Source organism: Columba livia, chromosome 15 (assembly GCF_036013475.1).
Source record: "Columba livia isolate bColLiv1 breed racing homer chromosome 15, bColLiv1.pat.W.v2, whole genome shotgun sequence".
NCBI lineage: Eukaryota > Metazoa > Chordata > Aves > Columbiformes > Columbidae > Columba > Columba livia.
In genome coordinates, this window is record NC_088616.1 from 7124183 (window position 1) to 7143798 (window position 19616).

Below are 19616 nucleotides of genomic sequence, written 5' to 3' on the forward strand. Positions count from 1 at the left end.
GGTGTGTACCCAACGTGCGTCCTGTTTCCTAAGCGCCTGTGCTCAAGGAAGCACCGCTAATTAAGACATCCCCCTTAATTAGCGTCTTCGATTTCGCGCTGCGCCTCCTGCCTGGAGTCTGCCCGGCGTTGCCCACGTGGCCCCCAGGGGAGCGGGCTTTCCCTTTTGCGCTTGCGCGGGTCACGTGCCGGCAGACAGCCAATGGGGACAGGCCTTGCTGCGCGGAGTCCGCGGAAAGGAAGTGCCCGCCGGTCCCGCCGGCCGCTCGCCCGCCTCCGCCGCCCGGTATGCGCTGAGCCGAGCCGCCCCGCCCGCCCGCGGCGCGCCCGCCGCCCCTCCCAGGTGAGCGGGGAAGCGCAGTGGGGGCCTCCGCCGCGGAGCGGGGGGCCGGGGTTGCTATGGGGACCTGCGTCCGGGTCGGGCCTAGGCCCGGGTCGCCATGGCAACCTCGGCCCCCCGCTCCTAGGCCGCGCCGGGGCCTGGTGTGTCTGTATTTCCTTTTCCTCTGTAGCAGAATTTCCCTTGGGAGGGCTGGGAATATCTCATGCGTGACTGGATCCAGCTCTGTCCCCTGCACAGGAGCTGCCCTGGCTCTCCCTGTTGCTCTGTTTCCTGACAGTCCGGGTAGTGGCTGCAAACTGCCCTGGCTGGCTCGACCCTAGCACACACCACGGCAGCTTAATTTTTTCTGTGTTTTGCCCTAAATAAGAGTTGTATCCGTCTGAACCAGCCTGTAGAGCTTTGGGGGAGAGAAAGCAAATGCATGACTTCGTATCTAAGTGGGACAACAGCTGAATGTTTTTGCAGCGTGTTTATTGAGGTTTGAATTGCAGCGGATCAAACTGAGCTTTAACTGTTGTCCCAAAGGTTTCGTGGCACGGTGCTGCCTGCTGGCCATGGTGGCAGTTGGCTTTGCCAGAGGTGTTCCAGCTGCTGTGCCCAATTCCTTGGGCTGCACAGCAGTGGGCTACACTGACACTATCTCTATGGTGAAAATAGCGTCTCTGTTTTGGAGAGTGCTGAAGCCACATGCTGAAAGCTTTGCTTCTGTCTATGTCCTGTCTGAGTGACTAGAGCTGGTGTCCTCGCCACCAGGGTTTCTGTGTCCAGCCATGAACCTCAGACATTTGCTCTTGATTACAGGTGTCAAATCATTATAATCTCCTGTGATGTGACATTGAGTTTGAACTTTGTTAGCCTGCTCTGTATGTATTGTAGTTTATCCTCTCGTCGTATGCTGCAGAGCCACCTGATATCAACCAGTCCACGCTGGATGGCTGTGGTGAGCTCCTCTGAGCCGCGGCTGTTCGTTGCAGCCCCTCTGCTCTTGAGAACTGTGTGGACGTGGCTGAGTGTCTGGCCTTTTATTGACAGATATATACAAGCGTTAAACATCTGTGACATAAGGAGCAGCACAGTAGCTCAGGCCAAAGGCTGTCTAGACGTGTGTTTCTCCCTCTCTGTTTGCTCTGATCATTCCCAGTATTTTATTTTGACTGCTGCTGAGCAGCAAATCAGTGTTCTCAGGGAACTTGCTGTGAGAGTGTGCAATGTTTAACACAAACTAGAAATGTTTGCCTGTTTCCAGCCTATGTTCCTTTTTTATCTACTGACTTATGGACTTCACCTGCCATTGTATTAGTCTTTTGGCATCGTGAGAGCTTTCTGCAGCTGTGAACAGCTTTAGATTTTACTGTCCTGGAAATCTCTGCCCTACCCCAAAGGATCATCAATATTTGTTGTGTATCTATTAATCTCTTCTTCTGTCTGTTTTTCATGAATCTGTTGGATGGATTATAGCTGGAATCTCCTTTTACTATGCATTTCAGCCTAGATTTGCTTCCTTTCTTTTAATCTGCCAGAGACTCTCCTTAGTCCAGCTTAGTTTCCTTAGAAATGTCCTTAGGGACATTTCTGGTATCTTTTTTGGGAGTGCTAGCGCATGGTATCTTTTTTAAAATAAATAATTGCCTGTATGAATAAACTAGTAGATTTCTCATAAGTTAGGTTCTTTTAAAAAAGGCTGGTGGCTGTCTCCCAACCTGTTGCAATTAGTGTGAAATCTTCATTTACAAGATGATGTAGAGCAGCCTCACCCCATCAGCAGCAGTGGGCACTGCCTGGCACCCGGCTTTTTGAGTAGATGGTTTTAGTCTTGCAGCTTAAATAGTTTTGTTATGTCATGTAAACTGCTGCTTTAATTAGTATTTATATGCCTGGTAGCAAATAAAGAAACATACAGTAGTAAGCATGGTTCTAATGCATCGTTTTGTTCTTAAAGTAGCTGCTTCTGTTGTTTCTTGCAGTTGGTTGCTTGATGTATTTAAAGCATGTTGACTTAACATGTCTGAGCAATTGGTAAGAGGCTGTCCTGTGAATTCCCTCTTAAAAATCTGTGGCATTCTTAGTATTCCTTTCTTTTCCTAAACTGAGTGGGATCTGGGCTGGCCTCACATGTCATGAAACACTGTGGGAACGCCAGTGGAATTCAGAAAAATGGTCTTTTGTAGTTGAGAGCTCAAAGAGCCTTTAACATAGTGGGTGTATTTATTTTTGTTAATGAAGTCCGGTACTTCTTCCATGACTGCTGTTATTTCTTTCCCAGTAAGGATGATCTTTATTTGAATGTGTGGTTGTTTTTTTCTTTGTGGAGTGTTTTGGGGGGGGGCAGGGATGTTGTTATATGAATGTAGGTGTTGGGCCAGTACAGTCTGCTGAGTCAGCCAGTGAGTTGGTGCTGGTATCTTAGTCCATCGTCTGGTGTGAACTGGTCCTGCCACCCAGGAAGACATCATCTCTCTTCCTGGCTGTTTTCCACCTCTCTGCCTCCCACCCTGGCCTCTCCCAGCATCATTTATGGAGTGAGCAAGAGCAGGTGAAACTGTGGTTGCAAAGGCTGACTCTCGATGACAGTGCTGTTGTAAATCCCTGAGGAATCACAGGTTCCAGCCTAGAGACTTCCCTGTGATTCCCTGTTGATTCAGAAGTCCCGGGGGCTCCACCTTCCCATGGGTCATGGACAGGAATTCCCTTCAGTGATGTGGTGCCAGATGGCTGTTGATCCTTTGTTCCTCTGATGTTAAGATGATTTTAAAGAAACAATTGAGCCAAGCTGTTCGGTTTAAAAGCAGAGAAAGTTCTGTCTTATCTAAGCATCTCTTCTACAAACTTCAAAGTTAAATGCTATCTACAAATGTCATTAGAGCAGGATCACTCCTGTCTTCCTGGGTTTTTAATCAGTCACAGCGTGTCTGATGGCTTCAGTGCAGGGTGTTGCAAAAAGACTTAGAGCTTCATGTCTCACACTATGTGTCCCCACCCACACTTGCCTCCTCGTAGAAAGGTAGGAATGGGAGTTGCTCAGTTTCCCAGTGTTGGGTTTTAATTAAGTTTTTAATTTCTCCTTTTCAACTTCTTATTGTGGATGTAAGAGCAGACACCTATGCCAGAATCCATTTAAATGTTACTAGTTTAAAGCCGTCACAGTGGTGGTTTTGAGTTGAACCTGTGTGTCTCATGCTGGAAAACACCATTGGGAAAGAAAAGGAAAAGGAGCCACGTTGGCTCAAATTTTAAATTCCATATCTTGGAGAGGTACGAGTTTGGTGCACTTGTCTGCCAGCTAGGGAAGAAATGTTCTTTTCACGTTTGTTTGGTGGCTTTTTGTTTGGTTGGGGTTTTGTTGTTGTTGTTTATTGTTTTGTTTTTTTAAAGCACCTTGTTTGCAATAGCCTCTAAAAAGTTACTTGTTAGTGTCTCATATAATGATGTAGGCAGAGGGACTGGGTTTTATTGACAGCTGTGTGTTGCTGCTCAGTAATGAGGACAGTGGCTAGGAAATGGAGGCAGGCTTGAATTCCCTGCTACCCATGTTTATACTACTCTAGGCTTGATTTCTGGCTGTTTTGTTGGTTTTTTTTAGTCACTGCATACATTTTCTGTGTAGCTGTTTATTCTGATTCGGAAACGGCAGCGGGCCTGCATGTATGATGAGTTGTTCGGGGTTGTTTTTTGTTTTCTGCAGGAACAGCTGCCTATTGGAAACTTGCCGCGTTTGGCATTTGGAAGGTATTAGACCTCTCCTCTAGTGAGCTTCGTGTTGTAAATGTGCTGCTATTGTGACCCTTCAGTTTTAGCTCCCCGCAGCAGTACTGTCACAAAGCAGATTTTCTCTTCCGCATCTTAACAAGAAAAGATTTAAAAACAAAACCCTCTTAGAGACTTTTGTTTGCCATTCCCTGGAGGAATTGCTGTATCTGGGGCAGCAGGAAGCAGTGCCTTTTGCAGTATGCTTTAGAGACACTTTATTAGCGTACTAGCTCCCGTGAAATCTACAGCTTCAGTAATGGATCTAGAGCTGTAGGGTAAAAGAACAGCCCAGAAAGGGACTCGCGTGCAAAACGGTTAATGTTTCTGCTGCTGGAAGGCTGACAAGTCAAACTTGAAGTGTGCAGAGGATCAGGGATACAAGTACAAAAGGATTTCACTAACAGTAAGTGCTTTCATTTCAAAAAAATAATGGCTCCTTGCTGTGCAGGTAGAACTATGTTTTGCCCTCTCGTTTCTTAATATCCTATTGGGGTCTGTTTCAATTCCTTATCCTTCATGGCAGGAGGCCAGAGTGTTAATTACTGTGATTCTGTGTTTTTGGCTTTCAGGCTTATAGTCCTGTGATATGCACAGCTATATCTGGGCATAACAGAAGATGAAGTGCAGAGCTGGAGACAAGGCACAAATGCATTATTTAGAATGATGTTTTCAGAATTTCAGAGCTGAGGAAAACTTGTCTGAGGAGTGTGGAGCGAGCCTTTGGGAGGAGGGCTGAATGCCCAGGCTGTGTGTGACAGTGCTGCCTTCCTGGCTCTCTGAGTCCAGTGTGCGCTGGCCAGGCTCTTTTGGGTATTCCACACAAGGAGGGTTAAATATAAAGTTTACTGGTTTGGTGTATTTGGTGTTACATGGGATTTTGATTTAGCAGGGTGATCCAGCAGCATACTGAAATCGCAAGACAAGCATAATGCAGCAGTTGCAGTGTACAGTTGAATCCAAATACAAATGTGATGCCCATTCCTCGTCGCTATATGCTGTCACAGTGCTGGGCGCCTGCAGTCACTGAGAAGGAATATGCAGATTGAAGCAAGCTCTAGCGCTTTGCTTTCTTCAAAGTTTACTTTATTAGTTGTCTAGTTCTTATACTTGGGGCTCAGCTATGTATATGCTCCCCCCATGCTGGTCTGGCTAGCTCAGGAAGACATTATTCTTTGTTCATTGTCTCAGGGAACCTGACAATTCACTGCTGCAGCTGTGTTTTCTAAACCCAAGGCTACGCTCCAGTCTCCCTGATGTTGACATACGTTCAGCTTTCTTTACAATACATTCTTCCCCAAGCTCACTGTTTTTTGCTTTCCTCTGCTATGGGGTGTGCTGATCGGGCATGCTGCCCTGGATGGATTTACTGGAAAGTCCAGGCACTGACAAACTCCTTTCTCTAGAGTAATGTCTCCGAGAGAAGCTCGGTGGTTCTCAGGGTTTGCTTTGGAGGCAAGCAGGATCCGCACGGCCAGGCTGGACTGACAGCGTATCTGCAGGAGGTGGTGCAGGGGAGCTGGTTGAGGAGGGCAGTTCTGTGCACAGAAGGAAGCTGCTACTGAAGGAGTTTAAATAATAAGGACCTCAAAGTCTTGAGCTTGTGCATGTCCCTGAGTGACCAGGGGTCTGCGAGGGGCTCTGCGGTTCAGTGTTGGTGGTTTTGGTAGAAATGACAGAAAAACGTCACGCTTGGATCAAAAGGTGTCACGGACTATTGTGAAATGCCATAGTTTAGCATTAGAGCCTATTTCTAGCCATATTATTACATTATTCTCAGACCAAGGATCAGTTGTTTTGTCCTAGATTTCCCTTTAAGTGTCTTGCTTGCTCCCAACCCCTGCGTCTGCTAATGCAGTTTTGGGCAGCACTCTGATGGGGTGTGATGAATGGTACAAGAATGGAGGTGAAACAATCACTGTTCTGCTCGTGACTGAACTCCAAGCTGTGTCAGTTCGCGTAACATACAGGAATTAGGAGAACCACATCTTTGGGAGTTTGCATGTTGCTTGTCCTAAATGAAGCTGTGTGGGATTCCTAGAAGGAGCAGGAACATTAAATGGGCTAAATAGAGTGTAACAAATGGCACAGAGAGGTGTGCTGGCATTGCTCGCATAGCAGAGGTGTGTGTGGTGCAGAGACCATGTTTCACACCCCAGCTTTCCAGTTGTGCCTTTCAGTGCAAAGGGACTTGTCTGAGCTCAGGCAGGATGAAGAGATTGGCTTCTCACTGACATTACATGGGACTGTGGGCCTGAGCAACCTGGTCTAAGTTGGGTTAAGCCCCAAACAGTCCTTTCAGCCTATTTTCTTTAATTCATTGACCAGATTTGAAGTAGTATCAAGCCAAATATTTAAATATCTTTAAAAATTTGGCTCCTATTTCATTGCTAATGTTGCTGTAAGTCATAGAAGCACCTCTTTCAGATTCCTAGTAAAGAATTCATGACATTTTCAAATCTAGTCTCAGTTGTATTGTATTAAATCAAAGGTGCTTGGTAACAGGGTTGTCTGTGTGGAACATTCCCTGTGAGACCAGTAACCTAAAAATGCAGCAAGCTTAAAATGAAATGCAGAAGGGAAATCTTTACTGCTTTGTTGGAATTAGACCTTTGGCTGGTCCAGATTGAATGGTTTAATGTTAATCAATCCCCAGTGCCAGATGGTGCAAGGTAGAGAGACTTATAGCTCTGAAAACTTCCACTGGTGCTCTGGAAGTGATACTCCCCAAACAATAGCAGAGTCTGTCTCTGTTTTGAGTTCTGTGTTGCTCAGGCACAGCTAACATGCGCCTGTCCTGCATTTTGAGTAGCTCTTAAAATTCTGGCTTTGTTTGATCCTATTAATTTACAAGCGAGAGAGGATGCCAGGTTGCATTAAATTTTTATTTCCCCTGGAAATCTTGTCGTGCTGGGATTTGAGGACTGTCCACACAGAGATCACAAAGGATTTGGTGGTGACACTGGAGCAGCACCGCTGATGAGAGCACCGGGTGTAGGGAAGTCCTGCTCTGGCCCCCTGTGCGTGCATGCAGATCTTCCAGGGAGTATCTGCTTGTCTGGATTTGTGCTGAGCAGATGGTCTGCTCATGTAAAGTAAAATACAGCTACTGTGCATATGTCCATCACTGGCGTGCTGGGTAGGAACACGCAGCCGTAGGCAGTGGGCTGTGAGCTGACAGCTGGAGGAAGGGCCAACTTGCCTGTTGCCTTCACAGAGCAGGCTGGTTCAGCATCGCTGCAGTTCCTCAGCCCTGGCCCCTGCATGGTATGTGCTTGGTAGTTGTCTGCAGGCGCTTAATCTTTTCCTTCTGTGGAACGACAGCAGATAATCCTTCTTAGTAATCTATCAACAGTGTGCTTGAAGAAAGTGCATTGGATTCCAGAAGGTGAAAATCTTCAGCTCAAGTAAACAAAGGTCTGAACCATTTATTGACGCAAGTAACCACGACATTAGGGTGGCTGGTCATGTGTCTTTTGGGACAGTATTTCCTGAATCATAGGATTGCTTTAGAAAAATCCACGGACCTGCTGTGCTTGTTTTTCTTTATTCTTTCCTGCAGGTTTGCTTTTTTCTGATCAGGATGAATTTATTTCAATGAGGATTTAAATTGGAAAGCAAATATTTTTACTGACTTCCATCTAGCTTTATTTCTGCAGGTGAAGAAGATTCCTTCACGTTGGTTGTTGTGTGAACACTAAAGTTGAAGACCAAACACCCCTTACTGGAAGTTATATATGTATATGACTCTAGTTAATATTAATTAACTTTAGTCTGAGATTATCTTGCTTTTATTCTGCCAGGAAATTAAATTGTATTTGTTGCTAGATGATACATTTTTTATTTGGGATTTTCGTGAGCTTATCTGGATGGAAGTTGAAGTCCAAATAAAAAGTTATAAACCCAACATCTTATGATTGCTTATTGCTCAAATCCAACTCCTTTTTGTAGGAAGCACAAGGTGGAAACTTCATTAAAACATGTCTAATAGTGCTAAACAAGGGAAATCTTGTTGAACCACTTGGCCTGGCTTTTGTAGGTATGGAAGTGCTCGAGGGATTTTCAAAAGCTTTTGAGCAGCTGCCTGCCAAATTCTAGTAAGCATCAGACTTTATCTTGCATTTGAACACCCTGTTGGATTAAGGGTGCTGATTCTGTGTGAGTACCTCCGTTTCTCTAGAAATACGGTATTCTGTACATTTTCCTCACTTTTTTTTTTTTCATATGAGGGATCTAAGAGGGATCCTGCTCTTGAGAAATGCCCAAGTTGATGTTTCTTAGTTGTGAAGCATCTAGTTCAAGTAAAGAACCTGTCCCTGCACCTGGTAGGTAACCTGAACTCAAACCAGCACCTATGCTTGCATGGCAGGACCTGGAAGCAGTGGTGGTAGCAGTATGTCAGTACCCGTACTCGGCTCTTTGTGCGGAGGGAATGTAGGTAGCTTCACTTTAGGTTTTCAAAAATGGCTTCAGCTACCTGCCCGTGGCTGGAGCCTGCGTTGTGCTTCACAGCAACCACCACTTGGTCTCAAAGGTCAGAAGCTGGTGTTGACAGCGTTGCAGCTGTGAGTGGAGCTGTGCTACCTCTAAACCCCTAAAGGCCCTTTCAAGTTCCATTGAGTCAAGTGGCTGTATTTAACACTGCTTTTTCCTAGTATTTCTTTATGCTTCCAAACATATCTTTTGTCCTCCAAACTTGCCTGGGATTTTGTCTCTGTTGGTCATAACAGCTCCTCCAGCGGCAGCACCACCTGTGCAGGGAGGAAGGTGCAGACATCTGCTCTCCTGAAACCCTGTGGCAGGACACAGTGCCAAGGGGGTGTCCTGACTCTCCCTTAAATGTGCAAGAGCATCAGACTGGGTCAACATAATGCAAAGCGGATGGAGTGAGTCTCTACAAACACAACCAGTGCTGGGAGACAGCTGTCTGAATTTGAAGGGAGGGGAATTATCCTGTTCAACAAAACAGCCATGGATTACTGGTTTGAGACTGGCTTCAGCTACAGGATAATGCAGAATGCTTGCCTAGCTCTTTGAGAATATAGTGTTAAACAAACACGAACTAATCCTCCCAAGAATGTGTCCTGTGCTGGCTCTGCCTCTCTGGCAGCAGCTGCTGGTTCAGTCTGCTCCTAGGCCCCTGCCTCTTCTGTTAATCAGCAAAAATATGCCCTTGTCATGTTTGTTTCATTTATCTCTGCTTTATTAATGCTGAGAGTATTGACTGAGATGGATGTTGCCTTACAGGAGCATTCTCAAGAAAAATAATGTGTATGAGAAAGAGCACTGCTGTTGGAAACCTGAGTGCTGCTTAATGCCCATGAACACAACAATGTATCCTGGCCTGGAGCTTCGCCATGGCCAAAGCGGCTCTGGCAGCACGTGTGTGCTCACTCTTCCCTCTTGTTGAATCCCCCTGAAGCCTATCTTATGCTACCCAATTTTTGCCAAACGCTTCTGGCCTACGAACAATTTTGCTTTTGCTTTGTGACCTTGTCACCACTCTGAGATGGCTCAGCGAAGAGTCTGGCGAGAGCAGGAGGTGTGGGAGGGCAGGGCTGGGGCTGCACCACTGGGCATCAGCTGCCTCAGCCAGCAGCGGGGCACATTGGAGCTGCCAAAAACAAACAACTTTGTAAATTAAAGTTGTTGGGATTATTTTTCTTTTATTTGTATCTTGGTCTGATTCTTTGACCTGGGACTAGGAGGGTTGGGGTGAGAGAGACAAAGCTGTGGATGGAGAGCTGCAGATGGCCCGTGAAAGGGAACCTAGTCCCGTGACTGCTGCGTTTGCTTTGTGTGCTCAGTGCCTCATGTGGGGCTTTGTCCAGCCTAAGGCCTCCTCTCAATATCTGTTTTTTGGTCATGCCTGTACGCTACAGAAGCTTTTACAACCACTTTAGTTGTTGCTTGCTTCTTTCCCTCTGGTACATCTGAGTAAGTGTCCTGTACGTGGTTAGCAGGAGTGGCAGTGCTATGGTGAAAGAAAAGGATATCTTGGGGTTTCTGTATTTGAATGCTCTCTGCTGGGCTGGAAAGCCAGCCCTTGTGGAGTCATAGCACATAGGAATGAGAGGAAATGAAACTAGATCTCATTTCACCAGCGAAAGTTAAAACAAAATTAACATTTTAAAGAATTTGAATCCTCTGCATATATCCTAACTGGAGATGATGTGGTTGTGTAAGAGGAATTTATAAATGTTCTTCTAGCAGTGCTTCCTTTGTAAACTGTTGGTTCAGTTTTGTTTGAACAAAACATTGGTCCTGCATATGCATTTGAAGAGCTCCATGCATCAGGAGATACACTTGGCACATTGTTGGCTTATTTTATGCAGCATCCTGAGCTCTTTTTCAAAGTGGCTGGTGCCATGTGCTCCTTCACAGGCAGGATGGCCAGACTGTGCTTGCAGGGAGCAGCATAGGTTAGGCTAAGAACTGAGCTGTGCTTATCCTGTGGGCGACAGGGCTTTGAGTTCCTTCTTGGGTTAGTGTTGCTATGTTTTGCTTCATCTCACTTGAAAACTTGGTCTGCTAGAACAAAAAAACTTTATCAATACAGAATGCTGTCTTTGTGCAGATACTTGACTGAAGCCAAGAGTCACAGTCTGTACTTCTTTGTTCCTAATGTGCTTTCTTCTCTTGCAGGCGTGAATGACAGAGGAGGTGCCCCCGTCTGCGCTTACGGACGTAAACTTGCGTCTTCTCTGCCACGATGACATAGACACAGTGAAACAGCTCTGTGGCGACTGGTTCCCAATAGAGTATGTTACTGGTTTGGGATGTGAATGGTGTTCCTGTTAATGGCCCTTTGCTGCCTGTCCTGCAGGCTTCTAAAGTCGTCAGAAAGTTCCTGTATGCAGATTTTTGCAGAAAAATGGGCTTTGTAATTAAGGGGGTAGATCAGCTTCTTAGGAAAGACAGTGTATGAGATGGGGAAAGGACCATGCTTCCAGGAAAAAGGATAGCATCCCTATGCTTGTGAAAGAAAGTTGTGTCTGGAGCACGTGCTGGGAAAGCACCCTCGGAGCTGAACCAAACTGACACGGAGTGACTCTCCCTGAGCGACCGTCCTGCTGAATGTCCTGGGGCAGACCAAGCAGTACTTGCCTGCGTGTGTTGGATCACCGTTGCTCCCAGAACTCTGGCAAATATCTGGCTTAAAGCTGATCTCAGTCTGTCGCTGGTCAGTTCCTCAGACCCACATTTGGTAAATGCTTATGCCTGCACAAGCACGGGAATAAGGAGCTTTTCTGGGGGACGGTGACAGCTTTCTGGCTTAAAGCATCCAGGGAAACTGTAGCTGTAGACTTCAAGGATTTTGTTGTTGTTTAGCTTTGTTGAGGTTTATAGAGGATTTTAGGGGATTATAATTAAGATTGTATAAAATGTGACAAACCAACAGAAGCATTCATAATATTTTGAATTTGTAGATTTCTTTTAAACACAAAGCATGCTGAACTCTTACTTTGAAATAAATTAGCGTACACTAGTTTCTCTTTAGTAGTTGCAGAAGGAGGAGGAGAGCTGGAGGCTGGTGATGTGAGGTTTTGTGCCAATATGCAGTATTTTTTCACATGTGTATCAAATTAATGAGATCCTTACGCTCTTAGATGAGGGCAGATGGATCTTGCATTTAAAAATAACTTGCTAAAGATGGAAGTGAGAGCTCTGGGCAACGAATGCAAAATGAAAATGTGGTTGTCGTAGCGAGGCAGCAGGCCATTACATGAGCAGCCTGCATTGCTGCTGGGATGCAGTTGAAAGAAACTGTGCTACCAAATGGGGCACAGCAGCTGTTCGGTGTTCATTGGTACCACACAACAGTTAAGACAGGAAATGTGTATAACTTCCTAAGCCATATTTCCTGGAATAAGCTATGTTAGTAGCATAGAAGGAGGGTTTTTTTGACACGTGGCAGAGCTCCTTGGCTATATGTCTTCGCAGAAGATGGCCCTTTCAGCAGTGCAGCTTCCCTCCCTCAGTCTTGGGTAGAACACATTGGCCTGCAGTTCCAGTAACTGGCATTTAAAGATGTTGCTGCCTGTTTCCGGTTGAGCAACATCTTGGCATGTTTGCCGTGCCACTGCCTGCTCACGTGGGCTCTGTCCTCCCAAACATTCCTGTTTTTTCTTCCTTCCCAGGTACCCTGACTCATGGTACCGAGATATCACTTCCAACAAGAAGTTCTTTTCCCTCGCAGCCACATACAGAGGCTCCATCGTGGGCATGATAGTGGCAGAGATCAAGAGCAGGACGAAGGTGCACAAGGAGGTACGCTGCTAAACTGTGCTTCAGCGTGAGATAGTCCACCTCTTGCCACGGGTAACTTGGATGGAGCCTGTTTCGGATATTGTTTTTCCCCTCAATCCAGACACTTACAAGAACGATCCTGAATTAATTTAAGAAACTGGGAACATGCTGATTTCCAGCTGGTGAAGCATGGGTGGTGGGGTGTGTCTGAGCAGGCTGGTACCGCAGAGTCTCTTCCTGCTGGGGCTGGGCAGCTGTGGGCAGACGGGAAACTTACTGCCTGCTGTGCTGTGCTGAGAGTTCTGATCATGCAGGTGTCACTCAGAAGTGACTGTGTGTCAGGCCGTTTAACTGCCTGGCTGTTTTGAGTGTGCTTGGTCATCGCTGGTGACTGGGGAACACATAACTGTGGGAGAACAAAGCTCTTCCTTTTTTACGTAAGGGTTGAACTTCCATAGCTGTGCTGGGCGAGTCTCTCCTGTGACTTCCTGCACAAACTCCCTCAGTTACACGGTCACTGTCTCAAACATGGAGCAGAGGTGATCTGCAGAAAGTTTGGGCTTCAGGGATAGCAGAGCGTGCAGACCAGGAGAGGCAACACGGTACAGCAGAGAGGTGAAGAAGAGATGGTCGCTGAAGACAGTGTGGGGAAAGACCCCTGGGCTAGTGTAGGGAGAACAGCTCAGGCAGGCAGATTAAAAAAAGCGGTGGCAATGCAGAGAGTGCATCACTTCTAAAAGGCCATCAGTGTTAGTACTAAAGAATAATCTTACAATTCATAGGAACCAAGAGCATTGAGTCGCATGGCTGTCTTCATTCTAGCTATCTGGCTTCACCTCAAAGCTAGTTAGTCAGAAACTACATCTTCAGGAACTCTAATGAAAAGCCAGGGACTTATTCAGCACCCTACTAAATAACCTGTCCTGTCTCTACTCAGGATGGAGACATCCTAGCTTCCAGTTTTCCTGTGGACACTCAAGTTGCTTACATCCTAAGCCTTGGAGTGGTGAAAGAGTTCAGAAAACACGGAATAGGTAAGATGCTGCTAAGTGACAACTGCTGCTGTTGCTCGCAATGGGTGGCTAGTGGGCATGACTGGAGGAGCTGCACCATTTCACCACAATACCCTCGTGAGACAAGCTTGTCGGTGGTTTGTACCAGCAGTTGGGAAGGTGATGCACTCCCATCCCCTTCTTGCTGTCAGTGCAGGTGCACTGCTGTGTTTGTACTGGTGTAGGCATGACACAATGTGCGAGTGTTTCTGAAGAGCATGGGGCTTTGTCTGTCTTGTTCCCAGGGGACAGCTGAGCACACCAAAAACTTGCACTCCTGCTGCAGAGACTGACTGAAAGTGCCAGGACTTCCCCCTGGAGCAGGGTGTGAAGCCTGTCTGGGATGAAAAGGGAGTGTATACTCCCTGGCTTCCGATTTTCTTTCGTGGGTATCAGAAGCATGGTCCCTGAGGCAGAAAATGTAGCTGTTTTTAACATTTCACCTTCAACAGGTGGAACAAACATTTAGGAAAAGACAAAAGGAACTGGAAAAAGAGTGCAGCTCGGACCTGATTGAGTCTGTGAAATGCGTGTAAAAGTCAGCTCTGAACGCCTGCTGCAACATGCAGCGTGTCTGCAGCCGTTTCAAAATCCTGCAGGGAGAAGGGCTTATCTCCATTTAGAGCAGGATGTGTTTTGTCATCAAATAAGTGCCCTTCTGGTGCAATTTCAAGCACAATCTATGTCTTTGATCTGCAAAAGGAAATGGGCCAGGTTTGGCAGCATGACTCAGTGTTGCACATCTGGAGTCTCTTCAGAGGATACAGGTATAACTGCACATCTGGAGTCTCTTCAGAGGATACGGGTATAACTTCTTCAGGTCCTCACTTCTATCTTGTTCATGTTTAGAAAGGTACAAACTGGTAAGATACATAAAGAAATGACCAGAAGAGTCCTCAGTGGGAGCACTGTATTTAAAACTTGCATTAAAATGCTACTGAAGGTAAATTTTCTGTACAAAGAAGAAAATTCTTGCACAGAATAATGTTCAGAGAAGGTGATAAAGGGGTCTTCTGTTTGATAAAACTCTGGTGGTTTTGAATCTCCTTTCAGTTTGCAAATCCTGATTATTTTTTTCTGGAGCTCCATCTTGCTCGAATTTTCTTCTTTCAGAATTGGTGTTCCCTATATCCGTTTCACCTGGACAGCATGTTACTGTGCCCTCTCAAAACCTTTGGACTTGTACCTATAGCAAGACAACCTAAAGAAGCTGCTGCCTGCTGCTGCTTTTTCTGAGACCTTTCTCTTTGGAGTTTTTCTACTTGTGTTTGAGGCAGAAGTCTTTCATGCAGAAGGCTCTTCTCCCCAGGCATACTTTTAAGCACTAAAGCTCTGATTTTTCCCTGACAGACATTAAAGGCTCTGGTTTCTAGTTCTCTGCTATTCTTAAACCAGAGAGCAGTTGGATTTCTGTGAGACAGAAGAGTGGAATATCTCCTAACAAAAAACCAAACTGCTCTCTCAGTGTCTTTTTGTGCTTGGCTTATATAAATTCCCACTAAGCATCAAGTGATCATGAAGTCAGTGCTGTTGACTTCTGCTCTGAAATCCTGCGGGTCCTTCTGAAAGTCTGGGCTCTGAAAGGGATTGTGAAACAGCAGCGTGAATCTCATCGGTGTGTTTATATTAGCTCAGCTATTTCTTTAGCTTGTTACCACACCTGATGGACGAAGTTCCACTGCAGGTTCTGCCGGATCCTTCATGCTGTGTTGAGGTGGTTTGGGTGAACCAGATCTCGTTTCTTGGGGCTGCAGTGTCCTCTGTGCCTTTCTTTGTTTTCTCCTCATGATTTGTAGCTGCAGAAAATCCAGGTTGAATGACACTATGCCATGGCTGTCCTCCTCAGAAGGGATCTTAAAATCCTACCACTTCTTAGATGCTAATTCAAGTTGAGCAGACACATCGCGGTAACCTGCTTGTGAAGTCCTGTTTTGGCACTCTGCTGTTTTCAATGGCTTTAAAATACATAAATGTGGTGGAACTGATACCATTGAAAATGCCTCACTGACCTTCCCTAAGCCAGAGCTGCCTGACTGGGGATGGGCATTACTGGCAGATTCTCATATCTGGCTCATCTTTGTGGTTATTGAATCAGAAGTTTGTGTCTTTATAAAGTCTGTTGTGTGAAGCCATGGTCATAGGTGAGAGGAGATTCACACTAAAACCACGTAGCGTGGTCCTGTTGAATTTCTCAGGAGGGTTTGTGAGAACTGTGTGTGATCTGGGGTCTTTGGGCATGTGCAGCAATCACTGCTTAGATGCTGGGTGAAGATCTCAGCTGGGACTGACGAATCCTTGTGCTGTCCATGAGACGGCAGCTGCGCTGTGTGATTCTGCTCTTCCTTCCTCCAACAGGTTCGCTCTTGCTTGAGAGTTTAAAAGACCATATATCAACGACTGCCCAAGATCACTGCAAAGCCATCTACCTGCATGTCCTCACCACTAACAACACAGCAATAAACTTCTATGAAAACAGAGACTTTAAACAGCACCACTATCTTCCCTATTATTATTCCATCAGAGGGGTCCTCAAAGATGGTTTTACGTATGTCCTGTACATCAACGGTGGACATCCACCCTGGACAATCTTATATCCTTTACCCTCAGCCTGATTGGTAGTAGAACGCAGTAAGCAGAGACCACATTATGTTTTAGGCTAAAAAAGGCAATCCAGCAAAGTGTGACCTGGCTAGATCTGGGACTGATGCCTGCTCAGATGCGAGTTCAATCTGCAGCCAGAAGGAATATGACATCAGAGGGATTTGACAGTGACCTGCTTGTGCCTGGGCTCCCCCGACTCCTGGGAGCAGTTCAGGGAGACAGCGTAGGATGGTACATTGAATTCTAAGTCGGAGCCAGTTTGATGCCAGTGATAGCAAATGCTGGTGTTAAGCCAGAGCGCTGGGCATGCTCTGGCTTGTGTGGTGCAGGCTTTTCCAGCAGCATGGCAGAGAAGCCCTTGGTCCTGTTTCCTGTGGCCGAGGATCCCCTGTGACCCTGGCCTGGCCCAGATCCCTGCAGACTGCTCCCAAACTGACTGTGGGAGTTTATTTCAGGTTGTTGGATCACAGAGAAGAAACCTGATCTTTCCTGGGTGTAAGAGTCAGTCCTGACCTCTCCAAGCAGGTGGGTAGATTGCCATCCCCACAGGAACTTGCTGTGGAGTGCAAAGGGACCTAGCTCAGGGGGTATTTCCCAGACAAGTTGGAACCAGTGTTCCCAAATTTCCTTTATTTGTAGTGCAAAGCAGACCTGCTTTTGACAGAAAGGAGCAGGCAATTAATACAAGGAGCAGATGTGTCTGTCTGACTGAGCAGAACAGTTTTTGCTGTCTCATATGGTCACTTTGGGGAATGCCAGTCCACAGAGTATTTTAAGTTATTTCTTAAGTTACAGTGTAAATGTCACTGTCCTTAACTGATGACCACTGATTACCTACAGCACATTGGATCAACACTAGCCAGCCTGAGCCCGTGTTCCATTCCCCAGAGGATATACCGACAAGCCCAGAGCCTCCTCTGCAGCCTCCTGCCCTGGTCTGGCATTTCTGCCAAGAGTGGCATTGAGTATAGCCGGACGATGTGACTGCATCGGAAGATGTATAAATAAAGCAAAGGTAGGTACCTGGTGGGGGAAGCTCCTTTCTCTGCCCCAGGCCAGCAGTGACACAGTGGTGATGTGACATGGTGGCGATGCTCCACAGCCACTATCCTGGCGCAGCTGAGAGCATGCCGGAGCGAGACTGCTGAAACCGCAGCTCTGCCGCTGGGCAAGCTACCGTATCCCTGGGGCACTGCTGTGCTCCGGTCTCCGGCTGGTAGCCAAACTCCCGTTGGTTCCGTTTGAAGGGAATTTGAACTCTGATCTTGTTTACTTGAGCCCAGAGCTTGACAGCAGGTGGAACCTATTCCTGCTGTCTCCACTTTTCCCAGCTCTGTTAGACCAGCTCACAGGACCCAGAGTGAATGAGTCCTCACTCTTCCCCAGCTCAGCGTCCCAGCACAGGAATTGACAGCCCATTTGCTGCCAGTTCCATTGCAGGTGTCTGACAACAAGCTCTTCAGGACGGTGGCTCCCCAGTACGCTTGAAGAGACCCCTAACACCTGGTTTCCCTAAAGCTCTCTTTGTCTTCCTTCCATCTCCTGCACCATCCGGCTCTGCGCTGACTCCAGTGATGACGGCTCTCGGGCCCTGACCCAGCCCCTGGACTGGACTTCTTGTCCCACAGGTTGACCGAGATTTGGCAAACTTCACACTTGACGGGCCATGGCCCCAACTTCCCCCTGTGGCTGGGAGCCTGCGAGTGCTGCCTGGGCAGGCCCGGCCGGCGTGCGAGGCACCTGGCTGTGCAGTAGCTGAGGGCCCTTTACGTCACCGGCCTGTGTGCATGTTGCACTGTCCCCTCCACTTCCTTACCTCGGGTTTGCTCCTGTTGGCACACGTGATGCAGAGGGGTTCAGTTGTTGCTTCCACACCACGGCTACTGAAGGCAGCATGAATGAGGTTAACGAATCTGCGCTGACCGATCATGTAAATGAGCTGTAAGTGCCCTGGCAGTCTGCTGCTGGCAGGATATACAGTCAGGCCCTTGTTGCCAGGGAAGAGGGGAGCTGGGCGAGGAGAAGCGGGGACCAGGTCTGGGTCCTGCCACGTCAGCTGCTGCCTGTGGGTAACTTCAGAGAGGGGAACTGCTGCATGGGAAACCACCCAGCCCCACCAGCCCTCTGGAGTGACTTAAAAAGAAGTATCTAATTCAGGATGCATGGAGTAGAAGGCAGGGAATGAAATTGCTATTTCATAGTGAAATATATATATTATACTGTATAGATCTTTCTGCCTTTGTTCAAGTTGGAGCGTAGCAGGTGAGGGGAGCTGGGGGTGTAGAGATGCTGCTGTGGAGTCTGGTCCAGAGCCTGTCTCCCCTGCAGGCACCGTCCTGTGGCACGGGGGCTGGATCTTGCAGGATCCTTAGGGATGCGCTCTCCGCACAGACCGCTCCTGGCCTGGCTGCGGGACCCTGGTGCTCTGCCAGCCTGGGGCTGCAGCTCCGCTCACACAGGTAATGTCACTGTGCCTGTGTGCCACAGCCAGGCCAGGCCGCTCCTGCGCCTCGGGGGAAGGATGGGTTTGCCAACTTTGCCTTTAAGGTGGGAGTCTGTGCAGCTCACCCAGCCTGGGCATGCGTTGGAGGTGCCGGTGTCCCTGTGTGCTGTTGGTGTCCTTGGTGAATCCCCCTTCCCTGGCTGAGGCTCTTTCCCTGCTCAGCACCACGTTCCGCATTCCCCTCTCATTTTGGAACCTCATTTTGGAACTGGGACTTGAGCAAAGGAGGGCTGTGCTGCAGCTGGCGAATGGCCTGTACGTGCAGGCCGCACCAGTGTGGGTAGGGCAGGGGATGGGACAGTACAGGGCAGGCTTAGACTTGGAGGAGAAAGAGAGCAGAGCAAGATCTTGCAGCCCAGCTGACTGTACGGAGTCATGTCGATGTCCGTAAGCCCCTGAGGTGGGAGTTTGTTAACAAAAGGTGCTCCAGCCGCAGGGGCTGGCACAGCCCGTGTTCTGGGGGCTTGAACAGGTCTGGCTCAAACAATTCAACACCAAGACCTTCAAGCCTCCAGAATGTTGCAGGAGACAGGCAGCCACCCCCTTTCCAGACTTATTCATGTCACCACTTCTTGGTTTTGTGTGGTGGGTTTTTTTGGTTGGGTTTTTTTCTGTTTTGTTTGGTTTTTGTTTTTTTTTTTTTTTTTTTTACTTATTCAGTTTTTACTTAAACACATCTATTGGTTTATCTGAGTTTAACTCCTGCCCCTGGTTTTCCTTGGCACTTGCTTATTCTGGACCAGACTGAATCTTTCTTTCTCTCCCGATTGCCTGGGACTGATGTTTCCCCCATGACTCTTCTATCCTGCCCCTGCACAACCCAACTCCACAGCTGCAGCACTAGAGCTCATCCCAAGGGGAGCTGTGGCTGGTCTGTGTCCTCCCGCCACCCTGTCCTCTGGGGTGTCAGCCACGTGCCCGCCTCACAGCCCGTTATTTATTGAACAGCATTATGCTGCCACTATCAGCCTCTCTCTAAACATCTTCAATTAAACCAAACCTCTTTTCTGAGTCGTTTGTCACTATGCAGAATCCCGCTCCAGCACCTTCACCTCAGCTCGTGCTGGTGGGACCAGCTGGGAGCAGGCAGGGGTACAGGGCAGAGGCTGGGTCAGGGAGCAGCT

At 47.5% G+C, this 19616-nt stretch overlaps 1 protein-coding gene across 7 annotated transcripts; it reads left to right on the top strand.

Moving 5' to 3' along the window:
• The first annotated feature begins 174 nt into the window (after positions 1-174).
• NAA60 (N-alpha-acetyltransferase 60, NatF catalytic subunit) lies at positions 175-19503 on the top strand. Of its 7 annotated transcripts, none has more exons than XM_065030826.1 (7): positions 184-342; positions 10732-10847; positions 12228-12357; positions 13274-13370; positions 15744-15978; positions 16817-17004; positions 17376-19503. In XM_065030826.1, the coding sequence occupies exons 2-6, from the start codon at positions 10738-10740 to the stop codon at positions 16971-16973; spliced, it is 729 nt and encodes a 242-aa protein (XP_064886898.1). In that variant the 5' UTR covers positions 184-342; positions 10732-10737; the 3' UTR covers positions 16974-17004; positions 17376-19503. The 7 variants fall into 7 exon arrangements, with proteins under 7 accessions (XP_064886900.1, XP_064886898.1, XP_064886896.1 ...); XM_065030824.1 differs by having other exon boundaries at positions 17419-19503; XM_065030827.1 differs by having other exon boundaries at positions 17562-19503.
• Positions 19504-19616: the final 113 nt, after the last annotated feature.

Coding starts and splice junctions, on each gene's coding strand:
- NAA60 (XM_065030828.1), top strand. CDS start 10,738: ATGACAGAGGAGGTGCCCCCGTCTGCGCTTACGGACGTAAACTTGCGT. Junction 10,848..12,227: donor GGCGACTGGTTCCCAATAGA/GTATGTTACTGG, acceptor CTTCCTTCCCAG/GTACCCTGACTCATGGTACC. Junction 12,358..13,273: donor GGACGAAGGTGCACAAGGAG/GTACGCTGCTAA, acceptor GTCTCTACTCAG/GATGGAGACATCCTAGCTTC.